At 42.8% G+C, this 22,549-nt stretch overlaps 1 protein-coding gene across 1 annotated transcript in view; it reads left to right on the forward strand.

Annotated features, from left to right (window-relative positions):
- Positions 1-22,549, forward strand: part of PARN (poly(A)-specific ribonuclease) — a 166,500-nt gene that overhangs the window by 65,271 nt on the left and 78,680 nt on the right. The window contains exon 21 of the mRNA XM_078440069.2: positions 328-402. Within this exon, the coding sequence (XP_078296195.1) occupies positions 328-402 (75 nt within the window). The remainder of the gene's footprint in view (positions 1-327; positions 403-22,549) is intronic.

A 22,549-nucleotide genomic window follows, 5' to 3' on the forward strand; every position in this document is an offset into this window, starting at 1 on the left:
GCGCCTGGGTGGCTCAGGCGGTTAAACGTCCGACTTCAGCTCAGGTCATGATCTCACGGTCTGTGGGTTCGACTCCCACATTGGGCTCTGTGCTGACGGCTCAGAGCCTGGAGCCTGCTTCAGATTCTGTGTCTCCCTGTCTCTCTCTGCCCCTCCCCTGCTCATTCTCTCTCTCTCTCTCTCTAAAATAAATAAATATTAAAAAGGAAAACTAGGGGAAAAATTTTAAAAAATTAACACATTCTGAAATATATCAGACGTGCAAATGAAGTCTGGTAGTGATCTGAAGGGTCACATGTTCCCTTTACTTTTATTTCGCTATTACAGGTAACATTCAGATATCCTGGATTGATGACACATCAGCGTTTGTCTCTCTCAGCCAGCCCGAACAAGTGCAGATCGGTGAGTGCTTGGGGTAGAGGTTTTGTATATGAATGAAAATGCAAGCTGGCCCTCTTTATGCGGTGGCTCCAGTCCTCTGATTCACAAGCACTGCTGCCTGGTTTGTTTAGAGCTGTGTCTACAATAAAGGGGGTGATCAGTCAGTATCACGTGTAGATTGCCTCCTTTCTGTTCCCCTCGCGTTGCACTTTTTTAAAACGAATTGCAGATTGGCTTTGAGAATTAAAAGTGGCAAATTGAGCAGAATGGGGAGCATCAAAAAGTGTTACCTGTATCCATTGTTCGTCTCTGTACTTTTTCCACTTATTTATGTTTTTGTCATCTATTCATTTCATTAAACTTGTCTCGAATACTTGTTTTACAAACACACTGGAAGATGTTTTACTTGCTTTCAAAATAGAACGGTATAAGGTGGAACACCACATCTCTTACTGGATCCTAAATAATTTTGCTATTAACCATCTGAAAATGTATTTTCCTAGGATTGAAAGTTATTGATAAAATATGTGTTGTTAAACAGCTGCTTCCTCACATAGATTTCAAGTTTCCCTGGTGCTTAATAATGTAAGCGGTGTGGAATTTTAAAGTGTTATGTCTTTTTTTTTTTAATGTTTATTTATTTACTTTGAGAGAGAGAGTGCTTGTGTTAGTGGCAGAGGGGCAGAGGGAGAGAGAGAGAGAATCTTAGGCAGGTTCCATGCTCAGCAGCACAGAGCCTGACACGGGGCTCGATCCCACGACCGTGAGATCATGACCTGAGCTGAAATCGAGTCTGACTCTCAACCGCCTGAGCCACCCAAGCTCCCCTAAAGTGATATGTCTAATTAAACTTTTGTTTATTTAGCAAGGTACCACATACTGAAACTATATAATTCTGGTAATGTAACTAAATGAGTAACTATATATGAAAACTTCCACAAGTACGCCCATTCAGATCAGAGTATTTTGGTGTTTCTTCTTAATTATATGACCACTGCAGGAATATAGGTTACATTGCAGTGAAGACCTTAGGCTCTGGAATCACACTGCTGCCCTACCTGTAGTTGTATGACCTTGGGCAAGTTCTTTAACCTTGATAAGCTTCTGCTTATCTCTGTAAAGTGAGGATGACAGTATGAATTTATTGGGGTTATTGTGAAGATTACAGGAGATGATGTACGTGAAGCTTGGCACAGCTTTGAACATGTATGACGATTCCTTGGTAGTGGATTTCAGCGTGAAATGTCCTTCAGGAGCATGTGACACCGAGAATAGTGTTGGATACAGGGTGTGAATGATGTTGCTTGTTAAATGTTTTGGTATTTGCTTATTTCTGTGATTCATTCTCCTGCGATCCTTAGAAAGGCCGTTGAGATGGCCCCCAGAGGGACTGATTATTAGAGAGGCAAAGATAACTTCAGGGAGGGGAAAGGGACTCTGAGATCGAGAGTGTAACAAGACTTTCTTGCGGCTGCAAGGACACAGAACTAGAACTTTTGGCTGGAAGTCTAGCCACACCTCCTTGGCCCAGCATCACCCTTCACCTCCCTCACAGCGCATACTTGTGTGACACTGAAGCCACACGGTGGGGTAGAGGAGATGCAGACCGCCCCGGGGCCTACGCTCGCCCCACCACTCGTCAGCCGTGTGTCTTTGGGCAGGTTATGTGAACTCTCCGAGCCATGGGCTCCTCATCTGAGAGGTGGATTCGGTGACGGGTACTTTGTGAAGCGAGGTCACGGACATTAGTGGGGGGCCTGGCACTCCACCAGCGGTGCTTGACAAATGCTAGGTGATCATTCACTCATCTGCTTGGCCTCCCTTGCTGCGAACAGTAAAAATGAGAGTGTGCGAGCGTGCCGTGAGATGTGTAAAGCACCAGCTGGTGGTATTTGCTTGCACACACGAGCAGACTCCTCGTTTATGTGTGTGCGGTGTCACAGCTTCTTGTGACGTTCCTGTGGTACCATGTTTGACGTCTAGTCATGCTTGCTCCCTTACTTACGATCGCAGTATGCCTCCAACGGTAGCTTTCGAGCTCAGTATTTCATTCAGCGATACCTGAAATCTGGGAACTGCATTTCAGAATCACGTTGCTCCGGAGGCACGTCATTTGATTGGTTTTGTGTGTTGCTTCCCTGAGGGCAGTATTGAGTCCGCCTCATTCCCCACTGACTCCTTCTCCAGTGCCCGGAACGCACCGTGGCATGAGTAGAAACGTGTGTTTGAGTGGGTAACATGGGGAAGAGGCCAAGATGAAATTGTGACCTTTTTACCTTTTTCCTCCTACCTGAAGTAGGTGACTATTGTGTCTCAAGAGATGCAGCTTTACTAGTAAAGTCTCAGTTTCCATTGTAGGCTCTTACACAGAGGACAACACTCAACAGAAATACCTGGCCATTTGCACATGCTGTGCCTATGACCCTAAGTTTCTTTGCCACAAGCCACCTCTTTACCATCCTTTTCCTCCAGAGCTTGGCTGTGTCCCATTTCCTGCCTCATGTCGGCTTAAACATCCATTTCTCTGGATGTCTCCTTCTCTGGGCCCCATTTCTGTGCAGCCTGGCGTCCTTCATGGATATACCTTGTTTGATTATCTTCCCTGGTGAACTGTAAACTCTTTGAGAGCAGGAACCAGACCACTTGCTCACCGTGGTGTTTTTAGTGCTGAGAGTAAATGTTTATTGAGCTGGGTAAATGATAGTCAAAGTATCATGACTTGGAAATGCCTTTTTGCTGGGGCACCTGGGTGGCTCAGTCGGTTAAGCATCTGACTTCAGCTCAGGTCATGATCTCACAGCTCGTGAGTTTGAGCCCCGTGTGGGGCTCTGTGCTGACAGCTCAGAGCCTGGAGCCTGCTTCGGATTCTTTGTCTCCCTCTCTCTCTGCCCCTCCCCTGCTTGTATTCTGTCTCTCTCCCTCAAAAATAAATAAAAAAACATTTAAAAAAATTTTTAAAAATGCCTTTTTGCATGGGGTGGATATTTGTAATGTCTCTAGTCTTTTGCCGTGATGTCTAAAATTATGCAGTTTCATTGAAAGTGTAAAAATCTGTTTTTTGTAGTAGTAATTCTGATGATGAGAGAGACCTAGGATAGCTAATGTGCTGCAAATCCTATTAGTGTTAACTTAAACAAATTACTTATTCATTTCAGCGGAAACAGAGGGCCTGTTAGATCAATAATGTAACATTGGAAAAATCATTAAATGCCTATTTATATAGCAGCTTGTAATGGCTTCTTTGGCTCTGTTACAAACTAATTTTTGATTTACATTTAAGAAATGGCTTCTAAACTGACACCTGTCTTTTTCTTTTGATAATACTAAGTCTAACCAAGATTAAAAAAAAAAACCAAAACATTTTCAATATCTTGAATATGAAAGTTCTCTTTTTCTAGGGAACGTTGTTATACTAATAATTAAAATCTTTCTACTGAGTGCCATTTTGTTTGATTCCTGATTGTTTTGTTTGTTTGCAAAACATCAAGGTGAGGGTCTTTGTGGCTTTGGGGTGTTCAGGTGGTGATAGCCCATTCAAGCCATACATTGAGCATTGTTCCCCGGTAGCTCTTGAGGTAAGGTAGTTCGCGACCATGGAGAATGTCACTTAATGTCACTGTTGGGGAATTTTCCTCAAAGAACTGGAGTGAGAAATCACCTTTCGTTGTAACTTCTGAATTGCTCATTCATATTTAAGATTCTTATATTCCTGGGGCACCTGGGTGGCTCAGTTGGTTAAACATCCAGCTCTGGGTTTCAGCTCAGGTTATGATCTCATGGTTCGTGGGATTGAGCCCCGCCTCAGGCTCCGTGCTGATAGCTTGGAGCCTGCTTGGGATTCTCTCTCCCTCTCTCTCTCTGCCCCTCTCCTGTGTTCTCTCGCTCAAAATAAATAAATAAAAATAAACTTGCAAAAAAACCCAAGATTTTTATATACCTAATGTAGTTTTGTTAGGGAGGGGCCCAGCAATATTTCAAAAGTTCAGAGAACCTTCTAGTCATACCCTCAATGTTTAGACATTGAGTATTTTTGTCTTGAGTGTCCTAAATTCATCATACATTTTCATAGTAATAGCTTGAGAAAAAAAAACCTTTTCACTTATGTTGAAAGCTGGAAATTGTAGCATACTGCCAGAAATATTTAAAAAGCAGAAATTAATAAAGGCACTTTAGAAGAGGTAGAAATCTGACAATTATTTTGTAAAGCCAGCAGGTAGTTGTATAAATTTCTGATATGCTGCCTTAGGAGCTCGTTCAGGACAGTTTGTTGGGATGGAGGGAGAAACTTGCTTCACTTCGCTCTAGAGTATGAGCATGTTTATATTAAATTGTACTTTTAAGCGCACAGCTTTTATTTGCGAAGAACAGGCAAATCTTTGAGTTGTGGATATGACCCGAGGCGATTAGTCAGCATTGTTTTGCTAAAGAGTGCTTATAACTTTAAAATTTACCTGTGCTTTTTGTTTTCCTTTTAATGCCTGCAGAGTCTGTAGTGATAATGCCTTGCTTCATACGTGATATTAGTGATGTGTGTTCTTACTTTTCCTTGATCATGCTTGGTGGGGGTTACTAATTTCGACAGTCTTTTCAAAGAACCAGCTTTTGTTTTAATTCATTTTCTGTATTGTTTATTATTGCCTATTTACTGGGTTTCTGCCCTTTTTTTTCTTCCCTTTTTCCTTCCTTTTATTTGCTTAGGGTTTACTTTGCCCTTCTTTTTCCCACTTCTTGAAGTAGAGCCCTATGTAATTGATTTTTATTTTATTTTATTTTATTCATTTTATTTTATTTTATTTTATTTTATTTTATTTTATTTTATTTTATTTATGTTATGCTATATTTTATTTTTGGGGGGGGGTACAAAAAGGTGATTTTATTAAAGCACAGGGACAGGACCCATGGGCAGAAAGAGCTGCCTTCTGTGATTGATTTTTAAACGTTCTTCTACACTTGTAGAAGTGTGGCTTCCTGAAGGTCGCCCCTGGGTCCGTATAGCTCAGTGGTCAGCCAGGGAGTGGTCATGTGTGTGCTTAAACACCTTGAGCCGGTGAGGCTTCTACCTTTTGCCAGCTGGGTTGGGGAAGACATGCGACGTGTAAGCAGTTTGCACGTCTGCCCCGTTTCTTACTCTCAGCTGTACCTTCTTACTTTCTGTGTGGGTGTGCAAGCCCTCACGGCCAGCTAGCGCTGTGGATGTAGCCGAAACTCTTTCCTAGCCATTGACTTTGACCTTTTTTGTTTCCAATATAAACATTGCAAGCCACAAATGATTCTCTAAGCACTGCTTTAGGTGCCTCCCACAAATTACGTGTTGTAATCCCATTATTATTAAATTAGATGCGTTTTCTAATTTCTCCTTTGACCCTGGATTATTTAGAAGCATATTGCTTCATTTCCAAGTGTTTAGAAATTTTCCTTGAACTCTTGACACTAATTCCTAATTTAATTCTGTTGTGATTAGAGGTTTCGCTATGATTTCAGTCTTCTAAAGTTTACCGAAACTTGCTTTATGGCCTAACGTAAGGTCTACCTTGCTGAACATACTGTGTGCCCCGGAAAAGAATGTGAGTTCTGCGGTATATGGTTTGGTGTATAAAGGTTACTGGTGCTTAGATATTCAGTGTCTTTACCAGTGTTTTATTTAATGTATTAATTTTTGAGAGAGGGTGTTAATAAAATCTCCTGTGATTATGGAATTGTCTATTTCCTTTTAATCGTGTTAGCTTTAAGACTGTGTTATTAGGTGCATACACATTTTTTTAAGTGTTATTTATTTTTGAGAGAGAGAGAGAGAGAGAGCAAGTGAGGGAGGGGCGGAGAGGGAGTGGGGGGGGCACAGAATCTGAAGCAGGCTCCAGGCTCTGAGCTGTCAGCACAGAGCCCAAAGGCGCCGCCCAGGCGCCTCAGTGCTTTTGTCATTTTAAAATTTGTTCTTTGTTCCCTCTACTTTTGTTCCTTTGTTTCTCCCTCTTCTGTCCTCTTTTGGGTTATTTGAAGTTTTTAAAGAATACCATTTTAATTTCTCTCTTGCCTTTCTAATGCCCACTTCTTTACATTATTTTTTAGTGGTTGCTTTAGATATTTTAACATCTGTTCATAACTTTTCAGTGTAATTAGAGTTCATATTATACCACTTCACACATGATGTAGAAAGCTTACATTCCATACAGGTTCATTTATTGCAGTCCCCATTGGTTTTCAAGCCATATTTGGTGTATGTATAATATTTGCATGCATTATAAATCCTACAAAGTCGTGTTATAATTTTGCTTTAAACAGTCATATGTATTTTAAGATATTAAAAGGGTGGATTCTTTTCTCTTTACCCAGATACTTACCAATTCAGATGTCTTCATTCATTCCTGAAGATCCAAGTTTCTTTAGAGTATCATGTCGCTTTAGTGTAAGGAACTTCCATCAGTATTTCTTAAAATGCTGCTGTTGTGGCAGCTGATCCTCTTAGTTTTCCTTTATATGAAAATATCTGTATTTTGTCTTCATCCATGTAGGTTATTTTAGCTGGGTATGGAATTCTGGGTTTCTCTTTTAGCATTTTATTTTATTTTTTTTAATTATTTATTTTTTTAACATTTATTTATTTTTGAGACAGAGAGAGACAGAGCATGAACGGGGAAGGGGCAGAGAGAGAGGGAGACACAGAATCGGAAGCAGGCTCCAGGCTCTGAGCCATCAGCCCAGAGCCTGATGCGGGGCTCGAACTCACGGACTGCGAGATCGTGACCTGAGCCGAAGTCGGACGCTCAACCGACTGAGCCACCCAGGCGCCCCCCTCTTTTAGCATTTTAAAGATATTGTTCCACTGTCTCCTGGTCTCCAATGGTTTCTGAGGAGAAGTATACAATAATTGCATCACTGTTGCCATATAGAAATAGATATTCAAGATTATCTCTTTATCCTTGGTTTCAGCAGTTTGACTATGATGTATTTAGGAATGGCTTTGTTTGTAATTATCCCATTGGGTGTTGACTGAGCTGCTTGAATCTATAAATGTATGTCTTTCACCAGATTTAAGAAGTTTTTAGACATTATTCACATATTTTTTTCCTGTTCTGTATTCTCTTGTATCTCCTCCTGGGGGCTCCAATTACCTATATGTTAGAGGCTTTTTGATGTTGTTCCAGTAGTTCCATTTTTTTTCCTACCTTTCTTTTCTCTTCTTGTTGGGTATTTCTATTGATCTACAAGCTCACTGGCTTTTCCTTCAGTTCTCATTTTTCTACTGTTAAGCCCATCCAGTGAATTTTACTTCGTGTATTATATTTTTCTGTTCTGTTATTTCCATTCAGTTTATTTTTATCTTTCCTTTTTCTCTGTTGAGGTTTCCTGTCTTCATTTATTTTGAGCCTCTGTTACTTTACCTCACTGAACATAATTAGAATAGCTTATTTAAAGTCTTTGTCTAATAATTCTAGCATCTGCATCACTTATGTGTTGGTACCTGTTGATCACGGTTCCCTTGAGATGGGTCATGTATTCTTGGCTCTTCACATGCTAAGTAATTTGGGATTGTTTTCCTGGACATTGTGAATATTCTTTTCTGGAGACCCTGCATTCACTTAGATCCCTCAGAAGAGTGTTGATATTTTGTTTTAGTTCTAGCAAGCATTTAGTTTAATTAAACTCTGACTACAAACTCATGTCTATGGCAGGTCTGTGGCTCAGATCTCAGCTCAGACTGTTTTCAGTCTGCCACATGCAAGGTTAAGTAAGGGTTGGAGCACCTGGCTCAGTTGGTAGAGCATACAGCTCTTGTTCTCAGGGGCATAAGTTCTAGCCCCATGTTGGGTGTAGGGATTACTTAAAAATAAAATCTTAAAAAGGTTAAGTAAGCATCATGCAGACACATGGGCTGAGGCTATACACCAAATTTGGAGTTCCCACTTTCTGGTTTCTTCTGTTCTGGGATTCCTTTGTCACTGGTTGCCTCATGCTTCTGGTTCCTCTTACCAGGAAGACATAGGATTCTTCTTTCAGAGTTTTAGTTGCCCTATACCCCTTTAGCTGCAATTTCCCTTGAGGGCATAGTCTTTCTCTGTCTCTCTCTCTCTCTGTCTCTCTCTCTGTCTCTCTCTCTGTCTCTGTCTCTCTCTCACACATACACACACACACACACACACACACACACACACACACACAAACCCCCAGGAAATTCACTTTGTGCCAGCTGGCTTCCTCCAATTTTTGACTCCTTTGCAAAATCTACCTGTTTCTGTTTATATTCCAGAGCCCTCAGATACTTGGGGTTGTTTTGTTTTTTCACTTTTTCTCAGATCAGCAGAAAAGTTGATTTGTCAGAAGTGTATTTCTCCAGTACTGGAGGCAGAATACCTTTATTTGTGCTTTTAAATTGTGTAGTATATGATTTCGATGGAACACTTCCTGCCATATTATTATGTCGTGCTTAACTACCTCTTTCTGTTTGTTAAATAACATTTATTAAAAAAATTTTTTTTAATGTTTTATTTATTTTTAAGAGAGAGAGACACAGAGCTTGAGTGGGGATGGGGCAGAGAAAGAGGGAGACACAGAATCTGAAGCACGCTCCAGGCTCTGAGCTGTCAGCACAGAGCCCGACACGGGGCTCGAACTCACGAACTGTGAGATCATGACATGAGCCGAAGCTGGATACTCAACTGAAACACCCAGGCGCTCCATGTTAAATAACATTTTAAAATCTCATGTTAATGTATTTAAAAACAAAAAACAAAAAACAACAAACAACCTGGGACTTAGCTCCTTTAACCAATTAAAAGTGACTTAAATTCAGTTTCTTTTGGGTAGGCATGTATGCCAATAGACAAAATTAAAGGATTTGATATCTTTGCTTCTTTCTATTTTTGCCTTTTTCATAGTTGGCTAGTGCGTTATTGTGTACTTACTCTTGTCAAAGAGGAAATGTGCAGAACATTCAAGAAAGAACCAAAAAAAAAGAGAATGTTTTTCCTTTCATGTTAATTTTCCTAATCTTAAACTCTGTGTAGTGTTACTTTACAACAGTTATCTTGAATTATAAATATAGCAATAGATAAATGAGTTCAGCTGTGACATGACTTTCTAATGGTTCTATTAAATAAGCTTGTTTTAGAGGGAGGCCCTAATAAATTACTTGTGTGTTTAAATGATACATGAGTTTCATGCCATAAGTACCGCATCCGAGAAACAATGCATTTGTTTTTATACAGGCGAAGTTTTTGTAGTAGTGGCGTATTGGTAAAGGAAAATCATTATTAGTGAGATAGTGTGAATGTCTTGTTTTGTGTATATATATCTTCTGTTGAAAACTTCTTAAAGCAATTGATGTTTTTTTTTTTTTTTTTTAATTCCTCTAAATCACTTAATCTGCAGAAAGTACTGTGGAAATTTTTAATAATATTTATTAAGAGCCTTGTTTTCCTAATTCTCCCATGTGTTTAATCTTGAGAATTAGTAGTGTTGCACATCTGTCCTATGAGATCTGTATCAGGCAGATTTATTTAAGAGAGTAGCGATAACTTGAAATCTCCCTAATTAGTATTCTTTAGGGCATTAGCTGGTATGAGAATAGGGCAGAAAGCTTCCTGACTGCCAGATAAGGCTTCCCAAGTTCTTAACATAATTACCCGCTTTAAAGCAGCAATAAGAAAATGAGTTCTGTGGCAGTGAGAATGTAACCAGGAGAAAGAAATGCAGTGTTAGAGCTCTAGAGGCTGAATCTTCATGTGCTGTTAAATTGTTTCTGGTCCATAGCAAAGCATGGGATTTGATTTTTGTGTTCTCGAGCCCATGTTGTCTGGATCTAAGAATGTTGGCTTTCTGTTACACTATCAGAGTATTTAGTGGATCTGTCATATTTAATTGTAGTATCACTTGTAACAAACTGATTTTGTTGTGCTCTCTTGCCCCCAGTTTTAGAAGTAAATCAAATTCATTGTTGGAAATGTGAAAAATACTTGAAAATATGAAGAAGAAAATTCGACCATGGTCTCACAACCTAGTCATAAATACCAGTATTATTTTGATTAGTATTTCTTTTTAGTTATTGTATTTTGTAGAGATGAGTATTTTCATGACTTTTAAAAATCAATTGGGATCGGACTTCAGATGCATTTTTGAGTCTGCTTTTTTAGTTAATATTAGGTCATGAGCGTTTCTCGTGCTGTCACACGGTTTTCTGGGAGTGTTTTCTTTATCGGATGCATTGCATTTCACGTAACTTATTTAACTATGTCCCTTTTGGATGACAGGTGTTTACTATTTTAAATTCTTTAATTTAAAGAGTGTCTTTATTAATGCCTTAGTCTGTCTTTCATTTCAAAACATTTTTTTTCAAGTTTATTTATTTTGAAAGAGAGAGAGAGAACAAGCTGGGGGTAGGCAGAGAGAAGGAGGGACAGATCCCCAAGCAGGCTCTGTGCCATCAGCACAGGGCCTGATGGGGCTCAGACTCACAATTTTATTTTTAAAATAAGTTCTGGAGAAGCAAAAATCATTAGATTCAAATGAAAACGAAAAAAAAATCTAAAAACAGCTCATTTTTTTCTTAGTAAACAGTGATGATTTATTGTTATTAATAGTAACATTTTAAACTACCAGAGAACTCAAAAAATTGTCCAGTGTCCCTCTCTTTATTAACAAAGATAATTGCAGTAATATTTGGGATTTACCTTTCACTTGTGTATATGGTATTTAAGTGTATATTTCATCTAAAGTAATGTATGCTTTGTGTATTGTTTCACAGTTTGTTCTTTTAACAGTTTTCTTTGTTGGACATTTAATTTAAGCAATTCTAGGCCTCTTGACTCCTATTCCAAAATAAGCTTTTATTTATTCTTCTGATTGAGCTTTAGAATCGTTTTGTTAGGGTCAGTCAGACAGCCCATTGGTATTTTTCGCTGACATCTTAACCAATTAATTATATTGACATCTTTATTTAGACATACTGAATCTGTATGACTAGGGATATGATGTGTCCCTTTATACACTCAGATAATTCTGTGTATCCTTGAATGGAGTTGTATGTTTCATTGTTATTTTTATCGTACATACTATTTAAGGTTATGCAGAATACTAAATCGTGCCTGATTTAGTGCCGTGTTGCTCTTAGTACATTTTTGGAATGTTGGTGGTAGTAGGACGTTTAAAGCTGTGAGGCCGATCTGTCTGATTGCTTTCAGGCCCCTGATAGACAGACTTTGAGGACTCAGTGTGAACGTTGTGTCTGAGTGTTGTTCCTGAGGCTTCCAGTGCCAGTAGGTGTTGTGTTTTTGTCATCAGAAATAGCAAACTGCTGATGAAGTAGGTTAGCTGTGTCCGTCTTTACGCGTTTACGTTGTTCTCTCATCCGTGATTCTACATTTTACAACCTGATTATTTTTAAAAATGAAATAAATCTGGTTTTAGCAAATCTGAAATGGTATACGTGAAATAATTTGGGGGCACATCAATGGCTAATTCAAAATACTGTTTTGTTACTAAAAATGTCACCAGCGAGTCACTTGGGGTGATGGAATTACAGGTAGTTTTACTTTATTGTGTGTTGTGGTTTTTCTTTTTTTTTTCATTTTCTGACTTTTCTAGAGTGAACAGGTTTTACCTATGTGTTAAAATATTTAAATTTAAGACTGAAACATTACTTGCCTTTATATACGTGCAGGAGCACAGCAAAGGGAAACATTTTGCTTTTGAAACAGACGGCTGGCAGAATAGTTCCTTCCTACGGTTTGACTGTAGTTATTTTATGTGTCTGTTTTCTAATCCTGAAATTTATGGAATTAGTTTCTCTGAATTTTCCTCCTTCAATTTCTTGGCTTAAATCTGCTATTCTGAAAGGATGAATATGAAATATTTTGATACATGATATTTGTTGATAATATTTTCACTGTTGAGTATTTTTACAACCTGTCTTTTCTTGTTTGTCCTGGAAAGAAGCCCAAATATCACTTTAGTAGCAGGCTAAACGTCACTTCATTATGTTTCGCAAAAATGCCAGAAAATGCTAGACAACTGAAGTGTTAAGTAACTTATAATTGATGGTGGTGATGGCCCCTAACACTTCAGACCATGGCTTTGCCTTAACTTCCACACCCCACTTCAATATATCTAGGTATTAGTGTTTTTCAAGTTGTATGATTATAAGAAGCAAACATTGCTTAAAATAACTGTTTAGTAACAAGGTTTTATATTAACACTGTCCAGTTAGAAGGAATGGCCTTTGTCCTTTCTACATGTTAATTGGAGAAATGTGGGGTACTGTTTTTTTTTTAAGTTTATGTATTTATTTTTGAGAGAGAGGGAGGGGGAGAGAGAGGGACAATGTGAGTGGGGGAGGGGCAGAGAGACAGGGAGAGAATTCCAAGCAGCTTCTGTGCTGTCAGCCGTGAGCCAACTAGGGGCTCAATCCCAGGAACCACAAGATCATGACCTGAGCTGAAATCAAGAGTTGGGATGCTTAACCCACTGAGCTAGCCAGGTGCCCCTTGGTTTGTTTTCTAATTGCATCAAAGGCAGGGAGCAACCTGCTGTAGTATTCGGAAAATGGAGCCTAGAAAAGGCAACACATTAAAATAAAACTTTAAAACTTGAGTTTTTTCCCCCACATGCATCCTTTATTACCATGTAGTTAACAAGAGAAGGGAAATAAGTTATGACAGCATATTATGTAGCAAAAAGAAAATATGAGCCACTTACAGGACATCTGCTGATTTTGGTAATTGTTTATTTTTAATGATTTAAAATAATTAATAATTTAAAATCATTAAAAATTTAATAATTTTTAATAATTGTTTAGTGTTATTTATAGTAACAACGTAGTGTTATGAAGGTATGTTGCACAGTTTTTAATAACATGGTTTTCTTCTGAAATCTGCAGTGTTCATCTTTGCATAAATATTTGCCGGTCTACTCTTGAAGAACGGAGGGACTAAATTTAGATGGGAATAGATATGAAATAATAGTCTCTGCACTCAAGGAATTCATGGCCTAATGATGCAGATGGGTATCTAGGCAGCTATCGCGTCCACACGCGCTCAGTGCCGTGATGAGGGAGAACCCGCCCCGCCTGGCGTGGAGTTGCAGACGGGGTGGGGGAAAACAGGGAAGGCTTCCTGGAGCAGGTGACGCCTTTGCTCACCCCGGCAGGTAAGCTGGTACAGGAAGGCTCAGAAAGCTTTGCTGGAGAGCACGACCGGCACATCCTTTGGCGGGACTGGAGCAGAGGGTCCATGTGGTGGATTGGCTGGAGGGGAAGTTGGAAGGTAGAAACACAGAAGTTTGTGTGTTTGAATTTTACCCTTTGTACGAATCTTGCTGTAAGGTTGGTTCGGTGTTTTGCTTTGTTTTGTTTTAATTCAATCACGTTTTAAAAATAAAATACTACGTCTGACTAGTTTTCTTTTAGAAGCCGGGGCTTTTGAGAGAATTTCCAGGTGTTGAGTGCCAAGTTTGTCGACCAAACAGGGAGCCGCCTTTGGAAAGCCTCATTGTTGTCGGAGTTGGCTCCCCCGTCCCCACGGCACTCCTCCATATGTGTATGGTGGCGTTGTGGTACCGAGTCAGAAATAGACGGACATATTCGAGCAAGTTCTATTTATTTTTAAAAGTCTAGAAGCGTGGTTTTTGCATTTACTCTAGTTCATAGCCCTCTCTGAGAGACTGAGGCCAAATTGAATTTATCTGGGAAGCTGCCACCTCTATAAATGCTGCACAGAGTAATAAATGGGCCATTGGCTTCCAAGAATTGGTGACAGTGTACTTCAGTTCCCAATTTAGAGTTCATGAAAATTATCCCTTGACAAACAAGAGTATAAAAAAAAGAAATTCCACTTGATGGATCCATCTTTTGATAAACTTAAATGTTGTTTACAGAAGCATTTCTGGGGCGAGTCAGGGTGGGGAGGAAATGACCAAATGAAGGAATGCCGGTGGCAGGTGTTTTGTGTTCAGGGCAGGGGAGGTGTCTGAGCCAAATCTTATCGCTCTCGTTTTGTCTCAGTAGACTAGGGTGGGAACCAGCTGTGGTTGTTCATTTACATCCTTGGAATCTGGGAAGGTGCTGGGCGCTGAGCTGGGGAGGCTTTGAGGAGAGGCCTGGGTGTGGTCCTTGAGAGGGCTGCCTCTGGGTTAGCGGAGAAGAGGGAGGCGTGTGCAAGCACAAGAGGGCCGAATGAAAGTGGATGTTGGCGACAACGTTTATCAGACTCTGCTTCACACTCTCTCTGTGGGTTGTGAAATCATTTTAGTGAGCATGACCAGCTTTTTAAAAAAAAATGTTTAGGGGCGCCTGGGTGGCTCAGTCAGTTGAGCGTCCGACTTCGGCTCAGGTCATGATCTCGCAGTACGTGAGTTCGAGCCCCGTGTCGGGCTCTGTGCTGACAGCTCGGAGCCTGGAGCCTGTTTCAGATTCTGTGTCTTCTTGTCTCTCTGAACCTTCCCCATTCATGCTCTCTCTCTCTGTCTCAAAAATCAATAAAGGTTAAAAAAATTTTTTTTTAAAAAAGTTTATTTGTTTAGAGAGATCGAACGTGTGCATGTGTGTGCGCGCAAGTCAGGGAGGGGCAGAGAGAGAAGAGAGAGAGAATACCGACAGGCTCCATGCTTTCATCACAGAGCCTGGACTCAGGGCTCAATCTCCTGAACCGTGAGATCACAACCTGAGCCAAAATCAAGAGTTGGTTGCTCAACCGACTGAGCCACCCTGGCACCCGTGAGCAGCATTTTTATAAAAGGAAGGATTTAGGAAATTTCAGAGTGAGTCCCATATAATAAAGGTAGGCTTGCTTTTTTTTTTTAATTATTAGTTTTTTAAAATTTACATCCAAATTAGTTAGCCTACAGTGCAACAGTGATTTCAGGAGTAGATTTCCCTAATGCCCCCTACCCATTTAGCCCATCCCCTCTCTCACAACCCCTCCCATAACCCTCAGTTTGTTCTCCATTGTTATGAGTCTCTTCTGTTTTGTCCCCCTCCCTGTTTTTATATTATTTTTGCTTCCCTTCCCTTATGTTCATCTGTTTTGTCTCTTAAAGTCCCCTATGAGTGAAGTCATATGGTTTTTGTCTTTCTCTAACTGACTAATTTCACTTAGCATAATACCCTCCAGGTCCATCCACGTAGTTGCAAATGGCAAGATTTCATTCTTTTTGATTGCCAAGTAATACTCCGTTGTGTATATATACCACATCTTCTTTATCCATTCATCCATCGATGGACATTTTGGCTCTTTCCATACTTTGGCTATTGTGGATAGTGCTGCTGTAAACATAGTGTGCATGTGTCCCTTCGAAACATTACACCTGTATCCCGTGGATAAATGCCTAGTGCAATTGCTGGGTTGTAGGGTAGTTCTATGTTTAGTTTTTTGAGGAAGCTCCATACTGTTTTCCAGAGTGGCTGCACCAGCTTGCATTCCCAAGGCTCGCTTTTTTTCATGTAACCTTTTTAGGTATAAATCTGTACATGCAGATATATGTGTATGTGTACCAGGTTGTAATAAAACAATATCATTGCAGGTTTGGTCCCCAAGGTTTGAGCTCGCATGCTTTAGGAGACCGCCATGCATGCAGAGCGCGATAGCTGGTGTTAGTATTGGGGGAGGAAGTGAGGGTAACGGACAAAGATCTTGATCCTCGGGTGCTTCCTGTCTCTAGACCAGTCTGGCGCCAGAGGTTCGTGTGGACAGCACCTAGGAGGCACGTTCATTCCTTTCCGTCGCATCTCCAAGGGCCAGGAGGAGACCTTAATGCTTGTCACCAGGAAAGGGAGATTACGGTTAAACATCTGACCCTGTTGTCCGTCCCCCTTGTTTGGGCCTCCCTGTGGAAGGAGGACGGATGTCATTATCTGATTATCTCACAGCCAAGGGCCTTTTTGGCCGGGAGGTAGGGGTGTTGCATTGAAGAAGGCAGGCCTGGAAGCCAGCTGTTGGGGTCTCTTGTGGCAGCACAGACTAGGAAGCAGTGGGGAGTGTAGAGGCTCCTTGCAGCCGTCCGGTCTCTTCATGGATGGGGTCTCCTGGGCTGGTTCTTTTTGGCGGTGGTAGCAGCTGTGTAGTAGGAGGCCCCGTTTACCTCAGGCCCAAGGTCCATCTCCGACGCCACCTCCTGAGGAGTCCTCGACTTTGGGGGACACAGAAGCGAGGCTGAGTCACATCTTCCATCTTTCTCTTGACTTGCGAGGACCCCTGAGACAGGGTGATGCTCCCCACCTGCCATCCAGCACCAGTGGGAGGTGTGGTCGGAAAGGGCCAGATTCTGACGGCCTGGGTGGCGGTAGCTGGCCCCCGTCACATTTCGGTGTGGCATGTGAGCCACAGGAAAGGCTTTCTGCATACCCAGCAGGGTATGGGTGTGACCCTGGGGACATGGTGAGGAATCTCTTTCACGGGGCATGACAGGTTCTGCAGTGTGGGAGGGCTAAGAGGCTGGGTGGGGCTCTAAAGTTTCCAGAAGTGGAATGACAACCAGTAGGGACCCCTGGTTCAAATTGTGTCTGTTCAGGGGCACCTGGGTGGCTCAGTTGAACGTCTGACTCTTTATTTCAGCTCAGGTCATGATCTCACAGTAGTGAGATCAAGCCCTGCATCGGCCCGAGCTGGGTGTGGAGCCTGCTTAAGGGTTCTCTCTCTCTCTCTCTCTCTCTCTCTCTCTCTCTCTCTCTCCCTCTCCCTCTCCCTCTCCCTCTCCCTCTCCCTCTCCCTCTCCCTCTCCCTCTCTCCCTACCCCTCCCCCCAAACAAAAAAAATAATTTTTTTTTTGTGTCCATGATTGGCCTCTTAGGGTGTTTACTTACCACTGACATGGTTCAGATTTTGTGAAAGCTTCATTTTCTAGTTTGCCTCCCCTCTGGGTCAATTACCAAACTGTTGAAGGGCTGTTTAACTCCACAGCCGACTTTGTGTCTTAGTTACGTTTCACCAACCAGAAGATGGTGCTGGCGTGCTGGCAAGCCAGTCCTCCCTTCCCGCTTGAAGGGAAACTTGTCAGCCGAATGCTTATTCATGCTAAGTAATGCAGACAGATTTAGCAGGCTGTGTGCACCGTGTACCCCTCACGCAGTGTGTCGCCGGATAGGCAACAAGGAACATTCAAGGGATCAAACCTTCAGGACCTGGGGCTATAGAAAGCTGACACAGGGGCCCTGGTTTTAAGGTGCTCGCTCAGGGCCACCTTTGCACTTGGGGTAAAGTGACACTGTTAGAGTCAGAGTGAAAACATCCTTTAGGTGCTGTGTGCGTTTGTAAACTGACCCCCGTACTCCCAGAGGACACGGGGAGACGGCAGAAAGAGGCAGACCGCCCCAAATGGGTAGGCAGCAGGTTTAATAAGGGAACTTACAAGGCTTGTCACAGGCGCCGCAAGACAAATAGATCTCTGCTCCTGCCGGCCAGAATCTTCCAAGTTTATGTAGAGGCCTTAATGGGGTTCAGTCACGTATACTGCCCAGATGGTTGCAACACCACCTTGTGGTCTCAAGGCTGTGTCCTTGGAACAGCTCCCACTGTGGGAACGGTAGGCGGGCAAGGACAGGGGAGGGGGTGAGGATCCTCCAAGGGCCCGGAGCCAGCCTGTGGGTCAGCTGGGGATCACGCCCTCACCGTCATCTCCCGTAGCATGCATTTGATCTGCGTGCAGTCTTCCATGATTTGGTTTGAAGATTTCTGAATAGAGACCAGAACAGTTTCCATAGACGGAAAACATTTTTTCCTGTTCTCTTTTTGGAAAAGATCTGAGTGCTTAGAGGAAGACTCATGAATTAACTTGTAAGAGATACTGTGCACGGTTCAGGGCTTAATTAAACCCTGAACTAGCGTTCAGCTTGAAATACCTGAGCCATCTCTCGATTTATTTTAACCTCTTGAAAGAAACCCAGATGGGATGATGGACTTGGGAGTAAAGTTGTGTGATCTCGGGTGCCCGATTGCACCTCTCTGAGCCTGCAGCTGTGACCTGACGTTGGGAAGATCCACCGCTCAGGGCTGGGAAACATTGACGGAGGTCATAAAGGTAATGTTCTCAACACAATGCCTGGCACTGGCTGCTTGGTCAGTGTCCACTTCTTCCCCCCATGTCACCCCTTTCAGAAGGGACATCGGATTAATTCAGACATTAAATAATATTCAAACACGAAAAATCAGAAATTCAGACATTAAAATAAGCTCTTGGCGTTTGCTCAGCTTGCAGGGTGATGTGGCCTTCAGGTGAGGCCACGTTTGTTGCTGTAAGGGACTTCCAGTTAGAAGCTTCTCCTGCCTGTACCTTTTGAACAGAAGGCCCGAACTGTTGCCACAGTGGTTTTTAGTTGTCTTTCCTTTTCTCTTCCGTGGCTTCCGAGAGCCGGACTGCCATTCTAATGAATCCCTTATCCTTGTAATGAGGGCTCTCCCCCCGAACCTTCTCGGTGGGTCCACCTGACAGTTCCCGGCTCAGCTGTCCGTGATGGAGGGTAGCTCTCCAGCAGATTCCTCCGTAACAGGAGGGTTCTGCAGACACAGAGAATTCTGTAAGATTGCTCTGAGGTTGGCCTATGGATTTATCCTCAGACTTGGTTTGGGTAGCTGGTCTGGGGACGGTCTCCAAAGTACAGTCAGTCCTCATTCTGCACAGATTCTGTGTTTGCGAGTTCACCTACTCGTTAAAATTTTTTTGCAACCTCAAAATCAGCACTCTCGGAGTTTCTGCGGTCACTCACTGACTTGCGCAGAGTGCTGAAAATTCTAGTCGCCCGACGCACGCGCTCCCCAGTGGAGGTTGAACAAGGAGACGCTCTGCCTTCCCGTTGCAGCCCTCAGACTGTAAACGAGTGTCCTCGCACAGTCTGTTTAGCGCCACGTTTTCTACATCTTTGTGCTTTTTGCCGGTTGATCTTGCTCTCTGAAATGCCCCCCTCCCCCCGGCACAGTGTGCAAATGCTGTCAAGTGTTCTTGGGCCCGAGAAGCCTGGGATGTGCCTTCGGGAGCACATATGGGTGTCAGACGCGCTTCGTCCAGGCACGAGTCGTCGTGCTGTTGTTAGCAAGTTCAGTATTAATGAACCAACAATGTATATCAAGTAAGGTGTCTTGGAACAGAAGCACGCATAAATCAGGAGTGCGTGTTGATTGGTTTACCGAGATGGGACTAAAGCCTCGAAGGAACCTAACCCTGGTTTTCCGTGGGAGCAGTGGGTCACAGACCACCGTTTGTTCCCTTCTGCCTTCCTTTCTCCTCCAGGGGGTTCGGCCCAGAGCCCTTAGGGAAAAGGATTTCTGGGCCACCTGCTGTTTATTTGTTTTACAAGGGCAGGTACCTATTCACAAGAGCATCCTGGCTCTTACTTGACCGGAGCACTGGGTTGTCTCCCAGACGCAGTGTCACAAGTTGAGTCGCATACTCACTGGCAGCGTCATAGAGGATAAGGTGGATGGAGACATAGGGTCTTTCTTTGGTGAGACTAGAATGTCGAGCCATATTCTCAGTTTATTACAACTTTGGTCACTTTTTAGAAATTGTAGTCCCTATAGCTAAAGGATCGAGATTAAATTTACTTGTGTATTGAACATCTGTGCTTTTATTTATTTATTTTGGTTTTATTTATTTATTTTGGGAGAGTGAGAGAGGGAGAGTGAAAGAAGGGCAGAGAGAGAAGGAGAGAGAATCCCAAGCGGGCTCCACGCTCTCAGCGCAGAGCCCGACGTGGGGTTCAAGCTCATGAACCTGTGAGATCATGACCTGAGCTGAAATCAAGAGTTGGAGGCTTAACCAACTGAGCCACCCCGGAGCCCCAGATATCTGTTCTGTGCTTTTTATTCTCTGCCTTGAATTTGACTGTAGTCAAAGATGATGTTGTCTTTTTCTCTCGATACCTTCTGTCTCCAGATCAGTCCTCCGATGGACTTCTACCTTAACTGTTTCCGCCGTGGGGTGAGGTTTGGCAAAAGCACGGCTACGTGGTTTGCCTTGCCGGCCCTTTCATTTCAGGCTCATTTTAACTGGTGAGAAAATTTTAACCCTTGAGGGAAGAAAGGGCTGAGATGGGAGAAGAGTATAACCTCGTGGAGGACTCCGTTAGTTCTTTCAGCAGGTAGCTGGGAAAGGAACGAGTAGCAAATTCGGTTGAATTCACAGTGAGAACACCCAACGTCGCGCTCTGTGTTCTGCCTTCCCACCTCTGCACACGTGCCGCACGGACCTCCCCCTGTGGAGCCCACAGCGAAGGAAAGTGCCGTGTTCACTCCGTCAAGCGAATCAAATCCTTGGATTCACTGCGCAGCTCTGACCTGTCCTTTGGCCTGCAGGACCCTTTCCAGGTGGGCGATAATGAGGAGAGGCAGCAGGGAATGTGGTGGACGAGCCCAGCTGGACCGTCCTGTGCCCCCGTGACCGCCCGGCTGGCCCGCTGCCACCTTCACTCATCCACCCGGGAGCCTGTTCCGCAGACACGGCCTCACCGACTTTCATGGGAGTGGGGTGTCTGCGCCCCCTGCCTCCGTCTGGGAACGACGGGGTGCCCTGCCTTGCTGTCTTGGACGGGTTGCCCCTTTGGTGACCGCTGCATCGACGGGACCATTATCAGTATTAACTACTGACACTGACAAGCCTTGGTCAACTTCAAGCCAGGCTTCCTGCATTTTCCAGACACATCCCTATCTTTCAGATGGGAGGCCGTCATCTGTTTCATTTCTTGGCAGAGAGTGGCCTGTATCCATTGGTGCGTTTCCTTCCTCATCTGTAGTTAAGAGTGGCATAGGAACCTAATCTGGTTGTTTTCCCCAGAGGTCTCCAAACTGAAATTCTGTGACAAGATTATCTGTAAGTATTCTGGATCACGTCAGACGGGCAGAAACAAGGAAATACTTCAAGACCCCCGTGTGTTGGTTTTTAAAAAACTTAGGAGTAGTAGTATTTGTTCTGGAAAATATCTAGCCTAGACTGTTTTAAAATCTGTCATTGTTCAAATCCTCCTTTTTGTCCTTCCTCATGAAGTTAGACCTTTCTTCCTTGCTATTACATATACTGGGTTGGGCTGTTTTTGAAAGGATGTGCAAGTGCAGTATCTAGTAATAGAAAGATTTGGTGGATCTGAATGAGGAAAGATACACACCATAACCATAGGCCAGCGTCTGAATGGCACCACCGATGACTATACTTTGTTGATGTTCACTCCTTGGAGAAATTTTTACAACCAGTCGACAATCAGTTTTAATATTGCTTCAGAGACATTTTAAGGGAAAAATGTGTGCGAAATTACATAAAAGTGGAGAGAAAGTGTTTTCAGGAAAGCATTTTAAGTAACTTTAAAGACTTTCCTCTAAATTTTCATTGGATTTCTCACTTGAATACGGGGAACTTTTCCCCTGCCATGCTTGCTAGTATTTGGAAAAGGGATTATGTCAGAGCTTGATCTTCGGCTTCTTATCTTGATAAATCGAATCCTCTTAACGCTGCCATCTAGCAGCCTCGGTGAGCAGCTGCCCCTAGGAGTAAAGATCTTTTTTCATAATTCATGTTTGGACAGGAAGGTGTACCTGGTAATGAATCTTGATTATCTCAACTGCCAGTGACTGACCGGGGTATGATAATATACTGGTTTGCCTTCAGGCCTCGGCTTTTCTTTGAGAGCTTACTGATAAGGAAAAACAAAACAAAAGAATCCATAGGTAGTTGTCCTGGGGAAACAACAGCTCCTGAAATGTTTTAGGCGTTTTAGACTGAGGAAGAAAGAGAATTTAAATAAAGCTCACAGGTTAGAACCAGCTACTTGATTCGTCTCTGGGCTCCCCTGAACGACTTAGTCCTTTGTTGTCTCCTTGATCCTTCATGGCTCCCAGGAGACACTGGGGTCAGGCAGGTTGTGTTTTCCTCATGTGGTTAGCTGCTCTTGATATTGTGTCATTATCATTCCTTGTACTATATGAACGTATAGCCTTTCCTGTGGTCGTACAGGAAGTCTACGTATATACAATATTTGTGTTAAGTTAGCTGCAGGACAGACTGTTCTGTGCTCAGAGAAATGGGGCAGAAAGTGAGGATTGTTCCAGTTTGTACCCCAGTCCTCACCGCAGAGTTCCTGGTTCTATTCACATCATGTTACAGACTGTGGTTGAGACGGTCTTGGGTAGGGGCTCCTGGGTGGCTCAGTTGATTGAACGTCTTGCTCTTGATTTCCGCTCAGGTCATGATCCCAGGGTTGTGG

Source organism: Panthera onca, chromosome E3, assembly GCF_046562875.1.
Source record: "Panthera onca isolate mPanOnc1 chromosome E3, mPanOnc1 haplotype 2, whole genome shotgun sequence".
Classification (NCBI taxonomy): domain Eukaryota; kingdom Metazoa; phylum Chordata; class Mammalia; order Carnivora; family Felidae; genus Panthera; species Panthera onca.